At 38.0% G+C, this 17313-nt stretch overlaps 1 protein-coding gene across 1 annotated transcript in view; it reads left to right on the top strand.

Annotated features, from left to right (window-relative positions):
• MEIKIN (meiotic kinetochore factor) overlaps nucleotides 1-17313 on the top strand; it is a 176209-nt gene that overhangs the window by 79891 nt on the left and 79005 nt on the right. Inside the window, exon 10 of the mRNA XM_088838829.1 lies at nucleotides 4423-4542. Coding sequence (XP_088694955.1) covers nucleotides 4423-4542 — 120 coding nt within the window. The remainder of the gene's footprint in view (nucleotides 1-4422; nucleotides 4543-17313) is intronic.

Here is a 17313-nt window from a genome sequence, read left to right as displayed (position 1 = left end):
AGTACTTTTGCTTGGAGAATCCCATGGAGGGAGGAGTCTGGTGGGCTACAGTCCATGGGGTCGCAAAGAGTCGGACACGACTGAGCGACTTCACTTTCTTTCTTTCTAATGGCTAATGATGCTGAACATCTTTTCACATGCTTATTGGTCATTTTATAATCTCCTTTTGAGAAATGTTGGTTCAAGTCCTTTGTTCATTTTTAAATTCAGGTTGTTAATTTTTTTGTTGTTGAGTTGTGAGAATTCTTTATATATTCTAGATATGAACCCCTTATCAGATATATGGTTTACAAATATTTTCTCCCATTCTGTGGGTTACCTTTTCATTCTGTTGATAGTACCCTTTGATGCACAAAAGTTTTAAATTATTTTAAATTTAATTTTAAAATTAATTTAATTTAATTGGAGGCTAATTACTATACAATATTGTGGTGGTTTTTGCCATACATTGACATATAGTCCAGTTTATCTTTTGTTCTTGTTTTTGTTGTCTGTGCTTCTGTGACATATCAAAGAAGTCATTATTAAATGCAATATCATGAAGTTTTCTCCCTATATTTTCTTCTAAGAATCTATAATTTGCCTCTTACCCAACCAGAGTTCTGAGGTTCAACTGAACAGCAGGTATACAGCTTGCAAGTAGAGCAAGATCAGGTGTGCCACTTCAGTGCAAGCAATCCTCACAGAAGCTCATATAGTAGCTTGCATAGCAGTCTGGAGAGAGCTCAGATACAAGGAGATGGGATTCAGTATCTTTTATGATAACACCTAGATGTAGCTTCCAGGGTCCCCACAAGGGACATGCCTAATTACAAGAGTCAGGGAAGTCCAAAATGTGTGTTTTCTAGCATATTTAAAATTTACATTGCATTATAGTTCCTCTCAATTAGATATCATTTTTACCCTAAGCAGTGTCGCCTGGTAATGTAGTTGACATTCTTACCTTTATCAGATTCTTAGTGGAACAGAGCTGGAGAGTTAACCAAAGATCACTTTTGCAAGATGGGGAAAAAGGTATTCTGTGAACACTCTGCTCACAGTCTTTCCAGTATTCTAAAGATGAATATTTTTCCTAGAAAATGACTTTTTATTCATTTTTATCTTTTGGGTTAAAAGAAAAAAAAAATATATATATATATATTTATATATGAGAAATGTGTTTAAAAATGATTTCCCCCTACAAAATTAATTGACTATTTTGTAAATACCAGCATCTTTTAGAAACTGAGCTCTAATTCACATGTTTAAAAATTCACCTTGCTGAAGTATGAATTCAGTGACTTCTAGTATACTCATAAGCTTGTGCAACCACTAATACAATCTAATTAAAGAACATTTTTCATCACCCCCTTGCTGCTGCTGCTGCTAAGTCACTTCAGTCATGTCCGACTCTGTGTGACCCCATAGATGGCAGCCCACCAGGCTCCCCCGTCCCTGGGATTCTCCAGGCAAGAACACTGGAGTGGGTTGCCATTTCCTTAGCAGTCACTTATCATTCCTCCCATCTCATCCTCCAGCTTCTTGAAGTTACTAATCTACTTTCTGTCTCTTTAAAGTTTTTTTATTATGGCCGTTCCATATAAATTGTATCGTATACTGTGTGGCTTTTTGTGTCTAACTGCTTTCACTTACCATAATATTTTTAAGATTCATGCATGTTACAGCATTTATCAGTATTTGTTTATTTATGGCTGAATAATATCTCATATTAAAGATATACCACATTTTATTTACTAATTCATCAGTTTATGGGTATTTGAATGAATAGCAGTGCTGTGAGTGTTCACGGACAAGTCTTTGTGTGGATATATGTTTTCAGTTTTCTTGGGTGTATACCTAGAAGTACAAGTCGAATTAATGGGTTACATGGTAACTGTACATTTAACATGTTTTTGTGGTGGACTTTTAGAAACAGCTTTATTGAGGTACAGTTCACCTATTTAGCATATAAAATGCTTTTTAGTATATACACGAATATATACCATCATCACCCCAGTCAATTTAGAACATTTTTATCACCTCACAAAGAAACCCCATTCCTTTTAACCATTGCCATTTTCACTTTATTCCTCCATCCTGCTATCTGGTCCCAAGCAACCACTAATCTACTTTTTAATCTCAATAGATTTCCTAGACATTTATTCACATTTATGTGAATAAAATCATATGTAGCTTTTTGTGACTAACTTCTTTTAGTTTAGCATATTTTCAAGATTAGTATATACCAGTACTTCTTTCCTTTTTGTGGCCTAATAATATATTCATGGCCATTTGAGTTGTTTCTGCCTTTGAGCTATTATTAATAATGAGGAGCTATAAACATTCAGATACAACTTTTGTGTGGATGTGTGTTTTCATTTGTCTTGAGCATATAGCTAGAAGTAAAATTGCAGAGTTATATGGTGACTTTGTGGTTAATAATTAGAGGATTCATAGACTGTTTTCCAAAGTGGTTGAACAATTTTACATTCCCAGGATCAGTATGAGTATCTTGATTGTCTGTATTCTTACCAACACTTACTATCATCCATCTTTTGGCATGTGAAGTAGTATCTCATTGTGATTTTGCAGTAGAACTTATTGGCCTTATGTGTATCTTCTTTGGAGAAATGTCTACTCAGATCCTCTGCCATTTAGAAGTTAGGCTATTAGTCTTTTTATTGTTGAGTTGTAAGTGTTATTTATATGTCCCAGATACTAGACCCTTATCAGATAAATAATTTTCAAATGTTTTTTCCCATTTTGTAGGTAAATATTTAGTGTCTTTTAATAAATAAAAATACTTTTGAGAGCACTTAATGGTTTGACATTTTAAGGTTTATATTTTTTCTTTTTTTTTTTTTTTATTAAATGAGTCTATTTGCCCTTTGGTTCATTCCATAGCTTGCTGCCACCAATTGAGTCATTTATTCCCCTCAATTCCAAGCTGTCATTCCTTGGCTGGCTTCCCTGAAAGGCCAGTTGACTCAAGGGCTTCTAGGGATTTTCATTTTCTAGGGTCTCACTTTAAGGTGACCTTCTTAACACTGTTTCAAGATAAACACTGATAGGTCTGAAGTTGTTCTGTCTCCCTATGAGGAAGAGGAGCTGGGAAAGGGCAGATGCCCCCAATCCCCACCCGGTACAGTTGATAATTCATTCTGGGCACACATACATGTGGTATAGCCTAGGTTCAGGCCAGGTTACTCTAGTCAGATCTGGAGCTTGACATGACAGAGCTTCTTGAAATCCCAAACTAAGAAGTATGGATCATGATTTGGCTTTAAATATTTTGATTTTGATGTAGATATATGTGGTAACTTGAGCAACCTGATAATGATATGGGTATGGTGCTCTGCAACAAGGTAGAGATTTAAAAATCTCAAGTGTACAGTTGGTAGGCAAAAAGAAGACAAACACAGAACACTGGGGAAGGCTAATAGTTGAGGGAAGATCAGGGAAATTAGTCCATGAGGTGTAGTTGCTGGGTAGGTGAATTTCATTTAGTGGGCACTTCAGTTCAGTTCAGTCGCTCAGTCATGTCCAACTCTTTGCGACCCCATGAACCGCAGCATGCCAGGCCTCCCTGTCCATCCCAACTCCCGGAATTTACCCAAACTCGTGTCTTGAGTCGGTGATGCCATCTAACCATCTCATCCTCTGTCGTCCCCTTCTCTTGCCTTCAGGCTTTCCCAACATCAGGGTCTTTTCAAATGAGGCAGCTCTTTGCATCAGGTGGCCAAAATACTGGAGTTTCAACTTTAACATCAGTCCTTCCAATGAACCCCAGGACCGAATTCCCTTAGGATGGCCTGGTTGGATCTCTGCAGTCCAAGGGACTCTCGAGAGTCTTCCCCAACACCACAGTTCAAAAGCATCAATTCTTCTGCTCTCAGCCTCTCACATCCATACATGACTACTGGAAAAACCATAGCCTTAACTAGACGGACCTTTGTTGACAAAGTAATGTCTCTGCTTTTAAATATGTTGTCTAGGTTGGTCATAACTTTCCTTCCAAGGAGTAAGCGTCTTTTAATTTCATGGCTGCAATCACCATCTGCAGTGATTTTGGAGCCCCCCTAAAGTAAAGTCTGTTACTATTTCCACTGTTTCCCCATGTATTTGCCATGAAGTGATGGGACCACTTAATATGTATAAATTAAATGATACTTTAGCAAATGAAAATTCTTATTTAAAAATAATTTTAAAGCTAAAGAACCTTGTATTATTCTTTATAGATTCATTTGTTCCCAGTTAAACATGCCTCTTTTGAAGAGGTATTTTTAAATATCAGCAATTATATTAATTCAGATAAAATTATTCATATGTCAAGCTCACAAGGAAATCATTCAATTGAGAGAATAGTTCAACTTTTCTTTGGTTACTTAAAAATGATTGTTTTGCAGTATTGTACTTCTACAAGAGTAATGTATTCTTTTATAGATTGATTTGTCCTCAGTGCAAAAAGCATCTTTTGAAGAACTATATCCAAATGTCAGCAATTATGTTAATTCAAATGAAATTGTTCCTGTGTCAACTTTGCAAGACAGTTCTTCAAATGAGGTAGTAGTTTCAAATTTTCCTTCACTTAATAAAAGAAATAATTACTTTTATATTGGATGCTTTGTATATGAGATACTTTAGAAGATCTGTAACTCAGTCAAGGCTAATATCATCTACATGTGGAGTCAGCTATCAGATATAATTCCAAATAAAGGATATTAGGCTGTCACTTTGCATCATCAAGACCTAGGAATATAAAAAAAAACAGAGGAAATAGTATTATTCTACTTGGATCCAAAACTCAGTATGTCTGTACATAGAAATTGTCGACATCAACTTAGTTGTGTTAGCAAGAATATATGGAAGTACTAATAAAACTCATAACTCTTAAGAACCATGGCAGGGGGTTGGGGGGATGGGAGTAAAGAGAGAGGATGACTGGAAAAAGAGAGGAGAAAAGAAGAGAGAGAGAGAAAGAGACAGGGAAAAGGGAGAGAGGGCAGACAAGAGAGACTGAAATAATAAGACAAGAAAAGGGCAGAGAGATAAAGAAATAAAAATGCAGAACTTAGGAATGGGCAGTAGTTTATTGTAGCTAGACCCCAGTGTGACCCTAAGGTGAAGATGGGGATGCAGATTGTGAGGAAAAAGCTAGAAATGAGATTGTAGAAATAAGTAGAGGCCAACATCAAAGAGGGTCTTATAATCCTTGTTAAGGAATTTGGATTTTTTCTGAAGGGGGTGCTGGTAAGGGCTTGTAAACAGGAGATATGAATGTTCTAGTATAAAGTTTATTTTGGTTCCCAGGGTGGAGAAAGGCTGAGACTAGAGGCAACTTGAGGGATAATCTTCCAGAGAAAGGAAGATAAAGAAAGAATATAGGATAAGAGGCTTAAGGATATTAAAAAGGGTTTAAAATAGGAGTTTAGGGGAATGGAAGAACTAGGGAAAAGTCCATTGCTGAGAACCTTGTTGAGACTTGGAACTGTTACTTTAAAAAAAAAAATCTTTGTTGAGCCATGATGTAATTGACATACAATGGAGATCCAACCAGTCCATTCTGCTAAGTCGCTTCAGTCGTGTCCGACTCTGTGTGACCCCATAGACGGCAGCCCTTCTAAAGGAGATCAATCCTGGGTGTTCATTGGAAGGACTGATGCTGAAGCTGAAACTGCAATACTTTGGCCACCTCATGCAACAAGTTGACTCACTGGAAAAGACTCTGATGCTGGGAAAGGTTGGGGGCCGGAGGAGAAGGGGACGACAGAGAATGAGATGGCTGGATGGCATCACCGACTCGATGGACATGAGTTTGAGTGAACTCCGGGAGTTGGTGATGGACAGGGAGGCCTGGCATGCTGTGATTCATGGGGTCGCAAAGAGTCAGACATGACTGAGCGATTGAACTGAACTGAACTGAAGCTACACATATTTAAAGTGTGCAATTTAAACTTCTTACATATATAAGCATCCTTGAAACCATCAGCACAATCAAGATAGTGAAAATATTAATCATCAAAAGTTGACATTGGTATAGTGGTGGTTTAGTCACTAAGTCATGTCTGACTCTTGTGAGCCATAGACTGTAGCCCACCAGATTCCTCTGTTCATGGGATTTCCCAGGCAAGAATATTGGAGTGGGTTGCCATTTCTTTCTCCAGGGGATCTTCCCAACCCAGGGATCAAATCTGAGTCCCCTGTATTGCAGGCTGTCTCCTATATTGCTTGTGGTTTCTTTACCAACTGAGCCACCAGGAAAGCCTGGTATTGATAGACACAATCGTATTTACAAAGCAGAAATAGAGACACAGACATAGAGAACAAGCCTATGGATACCCAGGGGAAAAGAGGGGAATGGGGTGAATTGGGAATTTAGGTTTGACATAGATATACTAGTGATACTATGTATAAAATAGATAACTGATGAGAACCTTCTGTATAGCCCAGGGAACTCTACCCAATGCTGTATGGTGATCTGAATGGGAAGAAAATCCAAAAAGGGGACTATATCTATATATAGCTGATTCACTTTGCTGTGCAGTAGACACTAACCCAATATTATAAAGCAACTATAATAAAAGTAAAAAAAAAAAGTTTTCCTATATATAAGCATCTCTGAAACCACCACCACAATCAAGATAGTGAAAATATTAATCACCAGAAGTTTCCTCCTATAATATTACAATTTCTTTCTTCACACCCCCCAAGCAACTACTTATCTAGTTACTGTCATAACAGATTGGATTTTGGAGTCCTTCAAGAAAGAGAGAGATTGTTTTTTTTAAGTCTGACTTCTTTCACTCAGCGTAGCTATTTTGAGATTCAGCCATATTGTTGAGTGTATCAATCAGTTTCAGTTCAGTTGCTCAGTTGTGTGTGACTCTTTGTGACCCCATGGACTGCAGCACGCCAGGCCTCCCTGTCCATCACCAACTCCCGGTGTTTACTCAAACTCATGTTCATTGAGTCAGTGATGCCATTCAATTATCTCATCCCCTGTTGTTCCCTTCTCCTCCCACCTTCAGTCTTTCCCAGCATCAGGGTCTTTTCCAATGAGTCAGCTCTTAACATCAGGTGGCCAAAGGATTGGAATTTCAGCTTCAGCATCAGTCTTTCCAATGAATATTCAGCTTGATTTCCTTTTGGATGGACTGGTTGGATTTCCTTGATGTCCAGGCTCTCAGGAGTCCTCCAGCACCACAGTTCAAAAGCATCAATTCTTCAGCACTCAGTTTTCTTCACAGTCCAACTCTCACATCCATACATGACTATGGGAAAAACCATAGCCTTGACTAGATGGACCTTTGTTGGCAAAGTCTCTGCAGTTGTCTCTGCTTTTCAATATGCTTTCTAGGTTGATCATCACTTTTTTCCCAAGGAGCAAATGTCTTTTAATTTCGTGGCTGCAGTCACCATCTGCAGTGATTGTGGACCCCAAATAGTAAACTCTGTCACTGTTTCCCCATCTATTTGCCATGACGTGATGGGACCAGATGCCATGATCTTAGTTTCCTGAATGTTGAGTGTTAAGCCAGCTTTTTCACTCTTCTCTTTCACTTTCATCAGGAGGCTCTTAAGTTTTTCATCCCTTTTTGCCATAAAGGTGGTGTCATCTGCGTATCTGAGGTTATTGTTTTCTCCCAGCAATCTTGACTCCAGCTTGGCTTCATGCAGTCCAGCATTTCTCATGATGTAATCTGCATATGAGTTAAACAAGCAGGGTGACAGTATACAACCTTTATGTACTCCTTTCCCATTTTAGAACAAGTCTGTTGTTCCATGTCCAGTTCTAACAACTGCTTCTTGACCTGCATACAGATTTTTTAGGAAGCAGGTCAGGTGGTCTGGTATTCCCATCTCGTGAAGAGTTTTCCACAGTTTCTTGTGTGTCAGTTTGTTGTGTTTGAGTGTATCAATAGTTTGTTCCTTTTTATTGCTAAGTAATATATCATTGCATGGTACACCATAATTTATTTACCCATTCATCTGTTTATGGACATTTAGATTATTTAGCTGCTGGGAACATTTCAGTGAAGTATTTGTATTAACAAAGAATCTCTCCATAATCAAACTTTAGTGAGGCTATCCTGAGCTCTCTTTTCAACTAGGACTTGACCTTAGGCTTCCATGTCCATCCTTGAATATGATTTTAGCAAGAATTCTGCTCACCAGTTTACAGAAAGTCCTCCACCCCTAATATCTGGTCATTCTGGCTGCCTTTAGCATGCTGGCATATTAAGTCTAATTCAGTTCCTGGAGCCAGTTTCAATGAGTGTATGATGGGGAGGGTTTTCCCACACTTAACAACAAGCAACCTCCAGGCACCAGCTGGGTATCCTAGAAATGAAAGTCGCTCAGTCATGTCCTACTCTTTGTGGCCCCTTGGGCTATATAGTCCATGGAATTCTCCAGGCCAGAATACAGGAGTGGGTAGCCTTTCCCTTATCCAGGGGCTCTTCCCAACTCAGGGATCGAATCCAAGTCTCCTGCATTGCAGGTGGATGAAATTCAACCCAATTCTGACACTATCTACCCAGAGACAGCAACAGATTCCACAGGTAAAGGGCTCTGTCCTACATGAACACCTTATACTTCAGACACCAATTGCAAGACCAGATTATTACCTGTGTTTCTGACAGGCTGGTTACAAATTGGAGGTTCCCATGACCTATCTCCTGAGACTTCAGACTCCAGTCACAAGTCCTTTACTTCTAACTTCATGACTGTAAATCAGAAGTTCTCACAACTCTCTCCTTGGGTTTGATTAATTTTCTATAGTGGCTCATAGAACTCAGAAAAACATTTTACTCACTAAATTACTGGTTTATTATAAAAAGATATGATTCAGGAATAGCCAGATAGATGAGGTGCATAGAGCAAAGTATGGTGAAAGGGTGCAGAGCTTCCATGCTTTCTCTTGGAGTGCCATTCTCCCCAATCTCACCAACCAAGATGCTCTTTGAACCCTGTCCTTTTGAAATTTTATGGAGACTTCATTGCATAGGCATGATTGATTAATTCAATGGTCATTGGTGATTCATTCAACCTCTAGCTACTCTCTCCTCCCTTATGAGAAGATGTTATGGTATGGGCCTGAAAGTCCCAATCCTCTAATTACATAGTTGGTTTCCCTCACAACCAGCCCCTATCCTAACTATAGTTCGAAGGTCACTTTATTAATGTAACAAAAGACACTTCATTTCTCTTATCACCTAGGGAATTTCAGCTCTATGCCAGAAATGGGGGCAAAGATAAAATATATATTTCCTATCAAAAATCATAGTATCTTAGATCAGTTTAGCAAGAATCTCCTTACCCTTGATGTCTCTCCTCTTAGCAGTTTTCCCATCCTCTGATGCTTTCACTGTTCATTGGCTTTAAATCTCCAGCTATCATTGCTGTATTTGGAGTTGGACACAACCTCTCTCTGCTATTGCAATACCACTATTGCAAGTTTTGAATAAAACCTTCCTTATTGTTTTAGCAAGTGTTATAATACACATTCTTTTACAGTATGGGTGTATATTGTCTTTCCTCTTGGGTAAATACTTAAAAATGGTAATTGCCGCGCTGTTTTCCAAGTAGTTATACCATCTTGCATTTCTACTAGCAGTGTTTGAAACTTGTTTATTTACATGTGACACTTAGTATGGCCAGTCTTTTAATTTGAACCATTCTAATAGACATGAATTTGAGTGAACTCCAGGAGTTGGTGATGGACAGGGAGGCCTGGCGTGCTGTGATTCATGGGGTCGCAAAGAGTCAGACACGATTGAGTGACTGAACTGAACTGAATAGATATGAAGTGATACCATAATGTGATTTTAATTTGTATTTCCCTAAGGACTAATGATGTTAATCACTTTTTCATGTACTTATTTTGGAGAAGGAAATGGCAACCCACTCCAGTATTCTTGCCTGGAGAATCACGTAGACAGAGGAGCCTGGTGGGCTGCCGTCTATGGGGTCGCACAGATTCGGACACGACTGAAGCAATTCAGCAGCAACGGCAGCAGCATGTACTTATTTGACATCTGCATATCCTTTTTGGTGATATATCTGTTCCAATATTTTGTCTGTTTAAAAAATTAGTTGATTTTCTCATTGTAGAATTTTGAGAGTTCTTTGCATATTCTGGATGCAAATCCTTAACAGATATATACTTTGAAGAATATTCTTCCACTGGGCGCCTTGTCTTTTCACACTATTTCTACTGTCTTCTTGAAAAAAATATGAAAAACAAAACTTAATGTAGTATATTTTACATATAATAAAATTTACCCATTTAAAGTTTTACAATTAAATGATTTTTTGTAAATTTAGAGAGTTTAAGCATCACCATATGTCAGTTTTAGAACATTTTTTACTCACAATAAGATCCCTTATGCCCATTTACACTTAAACCCTGTTCTCAGCCCCAGGCAAATACTGATCTACTTTATGTCTCTCAAGTTTCCTTTTCTGGGCATTTCATATAAGTGGAATCATATAATATGTAATTGCTTGTGAAACAGTTTGAAGAACATAAATTTTTAACTTTGATGAAGTCCAACTTGCCAGTTTGTTATTGGGATATGCCTTTGTTGTCATATCTGAGAAATCTTTGCCTAACCCAGGGTCACAAAGGTCTTCTGTGGTTTCTTCTAGAAGTTTCATAGTTTAAAGTTTTACATTTTTGTCTATGAGTTAATTTTATTAAATGATATACTATATGGATTCAAGTTCCTTTTTTTGCATATTGACATTCAATTATTCTAGCACCATTTGTGAAAATGCTATCCTTTCTTCACTATATTGCCTTTGTACCTTTGCTGAAAAAAGTTATCCATATATATGTATGGGTTTCTCTCTGGATTCTGTATATCGTTTCATTCATCTACGTGTCTATCTTTATATCAGTACCATGCAGTATTGAATAATGTGGCACTATAGTAATTATTGATATCAGATAGTATTAGCTCTTTGACTTTTTTATTCTTTTTCAGTTGGTTTGGCTTTTAGGTCCTTTGCACTTGTATATGAATTTTAGGATCAGCTTGTCAATTTTTACAAAAAAACCCAAAAAACTCTAATGGGATTTTGATTTGGATTGCATTGACTCTACAGGTTAATTTGAGGATAATTGACATCATAACAAGATTGAGTTTCCCATTTTAAGAAAAAAGTGCATTTGTCCATTTTATTTAATGTTCTTTAATACCTTAAAATTTTTACTGTACAAGTCATTATTCCCACTTGATATCATTATTTCTCACCTAATTTTAATATTTCATATTTTTCATGTTATTAATTTCTATTTCTCACTATTCATTGATAGCATATAGAAATATACCTTTTTAAAAAAATGATTCCTTTTTTATTTTTTTAACTTTTTATTTTGTATTGGGGTGTAGCTGATTAATAATGTTGTGATAGTGGAGAAGGCAATGGCAAGCCACTCCAGTACTATTGCCTAGAAAATCCCATGGATGGAGGAGCCTGGTAGGCTGCAGTCCGTGGGGTCGCTAAGGGTCGGACACGACTGAGCGACTTCACTTTCACTTTTCACTTTCACACATTGGAGAAGGAAATGGCAACCCACTCCAGTGTTCTTGCCTGGAGAATCCCAGGGGCGGGGGAGCCTGGTGGGCTTCCGTCTATGGGGTCACACAGAGTCGGACACGACTGAAGTGACTCAGCAGCAGCAGCAGCTTCAAGTGATCAGTGAAGGACTCAGTGATACATATACATGTATCCATTCTCTCCCCAAACTCCCCTCCCATCCAACTGATTCCTTTTTTAAAAAAATTATATTTATTTTTGTTTGCACTGGGTCTTTGTTGCTGCCCAGGTTTTTTCTAGTTGCAATGAGTGGTGTCTACTCTTTGCTGAAGTGCACATGCTTCTCATCACAGAGACTTCTCTTCTTACAGACACAGGTCCTAGGGATGCGGGCTTCAGTAGCTGCAGCATGTGGCCTCAGTAGTTGTGGCCTGCAGGCTCTAGAGCATGGTCTCAAAAATTGTGGTACATGGGCTTGAGTTGCTCTGTGCTCTGAGCACTGAGCTTGAGTTGCTTAGTTGCTCTGAGACATGTGGAATCTTCCTGGACCAGGGATCGAACCCCTGTCCCTTGCATTGGCAGGCAAATTCTTGTCCACTGTACCACCAAGAAGTCCAATAAATATACCTTTTTGTTTGTTGATCCTTATATTATTCTTGGACTACCATAACAAAATACAATAGACTAGGGGGATTAAACAACAGAATTTTATTTTTTCAAAATTTTGGAGGCCAGGAAGTCCACGACCAAAGTGCTGACCTATTCATTTCCTGGTAGGGCTCTTTTCTTGTCTTGTAAGTGACCACCATCTTGCTATGACTTCACATGACCTTTTCTCTCCACGCAAAGAAAGAGAGAGCTCTGGTGTTTCTTTCTTTTCTTATGAGGGCACCAGATCTCTCAGATTGGGCCTCACCTTTATGAACTCATATCACCCTCTCATAGACTCTATCTCCAAATGCAATCTCATTGAGGGTATGACTTCAACATATAAACTTTGTAGGGACACAAACACTCAGTGCATAATAAAGATACTGTAAACTTGCTAATCTTAATTATTAGATCTAGTAGTATTTCCCCCTAAAGTTTCTGTCTGACCATAGGCAATTATGTCATCTGTGAATAAAAACAGTTGTACTTCTTCCTTTCCAATATGGATGCCTTTTGTTTTTTCTTACATAATTGCACTAATTCCATCCTCCTGTAAAATGTTGAAAGAGAGCCATAAGGAGAGTAGACATGCTTGCCTTGTTTCTATATTTTGATGAAAAGCATTTAGTGGTTCACTCTTAAGTATGATATTATCTGTAGGTTTTCTGTATGTTTTCTCTTAGTTTGGGGAAATTGCCTTCTATTCCTAATATGCTTGAGAGAGTTTATTAGAAATAGATGCTAGATTTTGCCAAATATAGTTTTTATGTCTGTTAAGGTGATCATAGGGTTTTTCCTTTTCAGTTTGTTAATATGATGAATTGATGATTGCAAATTGAATATAATGTATTGATTGATGTTCTAGTGTTAAACCAACTCTGCATCTTGGAGTAAACCCTATTTGGTTGTAATGTATTTTTCTTTTTATATATTGTTGGATTTGACTTGCTTCAATTTTTGCATCACTGTTCATGAGGGTCTGTAGTTTTCTTTTAAAGTGTATGTAGCATTGAAATGTGAATATTATCATATGTGAAGTGGATTTCCGGTCCAGGTTTGATTCATGAGACAGGGTGCTCAGGGCTGGTACACTGGGATGACCCTGGGGGATGGAATGGGGAAGGAGGTGGGAGAGGGGTTCTGGATGGGGAACACATGTGTGCCCATGACTGATTCATGTGGATGTTTGGCAAAAACCACTACAATGTTGTAAACTAATTAGCTTCCAATTAAAATAAATTAATTAATTAAAAAAATAAAGTGTATGTCTGGGTTTGGTATCAGAGTAATGATTAAGCTCATAAAACAAGTTGGGAAGTGTTTCTTCCTCTTCAATTTTCTGGAGAAGAGATAGTATTCTTTCTGCCTTAAATTATTTCTGTTGGGTGGAATTCACTATTAAAGCCATATAGGCCTGGAATTTTCTTGTTGAAAAGAAATGTTACAATTACTACCTTTTTCTGGAGGAGGGCACAGTTACCCAGTCTAGTATTCTTGCCTGGAGAATCCCATGGACAGGAGAGCCTGGCAGGCTACAGTCCATAGGGTCACAAAGGGTCATACACGAGTAAAGCTACTTAGCATGTATAACCTCTTTAGGGCTATTCAACTTATCTCTTTCTTCTGGAGAAAACTTTGGTAGTTTGTGTATTTCAAGGAATTTGTCCATTTCCTGTAAATTTATTGTCAAATAGTTATAATATTCTCCTATTATTCTTTAATATATGGGCATCTGTAGTGATATAATCTTTCTCATTCCTGGCATTGATAATTTACGTCTTCTCTTTTTTCGGAACAATCTGGTTTCTGCTCTGATGTTATTTTTTTTAGTCTGCTCAGTTTAGGGTTAATTAGCTCTTCTTTTTTTACTTTTTTAAGATGGAAGCTGAAGTCATTGATATGAGACCTTTCTTCTTTTCTAATATGGTAGTTTTAATGCTGGGCTTGCCTGATATCTCAGCTGGTAAAGAATCCACCTGCAATGCAGGAGACCCCAGTTCAATTCCTGGATTGGGAAGATTCCCTGGAGAAGGGACAAGCTACCCACTCCAGTATTCATGGGCTTCCCTAGTGGCTCAAGTGGGAAAGGATCCACCTTTCAGTGCGGGAGACCTGGGTTCAATCCCTGGGTTGGGAAGATTCCCTGGAGGAAGGCATGGCAACCCACTCCAGTGTTCTTGCCTGGAGAATCCCCATGGACAGAGGAGCCTGGCAGACTACAGCCCATGGGGTTGCACAGAGTCGGACATGACTGAGCGACTAAGCACAGCACAGTTTACTTCAACTATAGATTTACTTCAGCTACTGCTCAGATGCATCCCCCAAGTTTTGACACAATGTGTTTTCATTTTCATGCAGTTCAAGTACTTCCCATTTTCCCTATGTATTTATTCTTTCATCCTTGGGCCATTTAAAAGTGTGCTATTATACAAGTATCTGAAAAATTTCCAGAGATATTTCTGTTACAGATTTCTGATTTCATTCTATTGTGATCTGAGACTATACTTGATATGCCTAGATTCCTTTTAAATTTGTTTTTGTTCAGTTGCTAAGTCATGTCCAACTCTGTGACCCCATGGACTGCAGCACATCAGGCTTCCCTGTCCTTCACCATCTCCAGGAATTTGTTCAAACTCACGTCCATTCAATCAGTGATGCCATCCAACCATCTCATCCTCTGTCACCTGCTTCTCCTCCTGCCCTCAATCCTTCCCAGCATCAGGGTCTTTTCCAATGAGTCAGCTCTTTGTGTCAGGTGGCCAAAGTATTAGAGCTTCTGTTTCAGCATCAGTCCTTCCAGTGAATATTCCTTTAGGAATATTCAGTTTATTTCCTTTAGGATTGACTGGTTTGATCTCCTTGCTGTTCAAGGGACTCTCAAGAGTCTTTTCCAGCACCACAGTTCAAAAGCATCATTTTTTTGGTGCTTAGCCTCCTTTATGGTCCAAATCTCACACCTGTACATGACTATTGGAAAAATCATAGCTTTGACTAGACGGACCTTTTCCAGCAAAGTGATATCTCTGCTTTTTAATATACCGTATAGGTTTGTCATAGCTTTTCTTCCAAGGAGCAAGCATCTTTTAATTTCATGGCTGCAGTCTCCATCCACAGTGATTTTGGAGCCCAGAGAATAAAATCTGTCACTATTTCCATTTTTTCCCTATCTGTTTGCCATAAAGCGTTGAGATATGTTTTATAACCCATATGGTTTATTTTGGTGAATGTTCTGTGTATGTGAGAATCATATTATTATTCTGCTTTTGTTGGGTAAAGTGGTCTGTAAATGTCAAATCAGTTGGGTTGATTGATAGCGATGTTCAAGTAGACTATATCCTTGCTAATTTTTTACCTACTTTGTCTATTGATTATTAAGAGATATTGAAATCTCTTACTGTAATGGTAGATTTGTCTCTTTCTCCTTTTAGTCCTATCCTTACTAGGTGTATAAACATTTAAGAGTGGTTAGGATTGTTATATCCTCTTGATTAATTCATCCCATTTATCATGAAAGGCCTTATCTGTCCCTGGTAATATTTTTTGCATAGAAGTCTCCTTTGTCTGATGTTAATATAGCTACTCTAGCTTTCTTTTGACTGTTGTTAGCATGGTGTATATTTTTGTATCCTTTTACTTTAAAATTTGTTTTAGAAAAGTTTTAGTTTTATAGCAAAATTGAGAGGAAAATTCAGTGAACTCTCATATATTCACTACTCCCACACATGCATAGCCATAATTATTATCGATATCATTCACAAGGATGTACATGTTTAAATCAAGAATGAGCCCACATTGACATATCATAATCATCCAAAGTCCATAGTTTAAATTAGACTTAATTCTGTGGGTTTGGACAAAAGTATAAGAATATTATAGGCATACCTCAGAGACATTGCAGGTTCAGTCCCAGACCACAGCAGTAAAGTGAATATCACAATAAAGTGAGTTACACAAATTTTTTTGTTTTGTGGTGTATATAAAATTATGTTTATAATATGCAATAGTCATTTAAGTGTGCAATAGCTTTCTGTGTGTGTTAGTTGCTCAGTTGTGTCCAACTCTTTGCAACCCCATGGACTGTAGACCACCAGGCTCCTCTGTTCACAAAATTCTCCAGGCAAGCATATTGGAGTGGGTTGCCATTTCCTCCTCCAGGGGATCTTCCTGACCCAAGGATCGAACCTGGGTCTCCCGCATTGTGGGCAGATTGTTTACCATCTAAGACACCAGGGAAGTCCCACAATTGTTTTATGTATCTTAATTAAAAAGTTGTTCATTCACTAAGTCGCATCCAGCTCTTTGCAACCCCATGGACTGCAGCACAGCAGTCTCTTCTGTTCTCCACTATCTTCCGGAGTTTGCTCAAATTCATTCCCATTGAGTCAGTGATGATATCTAACCATCTCATCCTCTGCCACCTCCTCCTTTTGCCTTCAATCCTTCCTAACATCAGACTCTTCTCCAATGAGTCAGCCTTTCACATTAGGTGGCCAAAGTATTGGCGCTTTAGCTTCAGCAACAGTCCTTCCAATGAATATTCAGGGTTCATTTCCTTTAGTATTGACTGATTTGATATCTTTGTGGCCTAAGGGACTCTCAAGAATCTTCTCCAGCACCACAATTTGAAAGCATCAATTCTTTGGCATTCAGCTTTCTTTATTGTCATCCAACTCTCACATTTGTACAAGACTACTGGAAAAACCATAGCTTTGACTATACAGACCTTTGCCTGCAAAGTGATATCTCTGCTTTTTAATATGTTGTCTAGGTTTGTTGTAGCTTTCCTCCCAAGGAGCAAGCATCTTTTAATTTCTTGGCTGCAAAAAGAATTTTATTGCTAAAAAATGACAAAACAATTACAATAGTAACATCAGAGGTCACTGATCACCATAAAAAATATAATAATAATGAAAACATTTGAAATATGTGTGTTTTACCAAAATGTGACACACAGACATCAAGTGAGCAAATGCTACTGGAAAATGGTGCCAACAGACTTGCTAAACAGAGGGTCACCACAAAACTTCAATTTGTAAAAAAAAAAAAAAATTATATAGAGTACTAGCAAAATGCAGTAAAGCAGAGAGCAATAAAATGAGGTATATCTATAATTGTAATATCATATAGGGTATTTTCACT

The sequence above is a fragment of the Moschus berezovskii genome, chromosome 8 (assembly GCF_049115385.1).
Source record: "Moschus berezovskii isolate FMDL1 chromosome 8, NW_MosBer_1.0, whole genome shotgun sequence".
Lineage (NCBI taxonomy): Eukaryota > Metazoa > Chordata > Mammalia > Artiodactyla > Moschidae > Moschus > Moschus berezovskii.
Note: the sequence above shows the minus strand (reverse complement) of the source record. Positions and strands in the feature narration are given on the sequence as shown.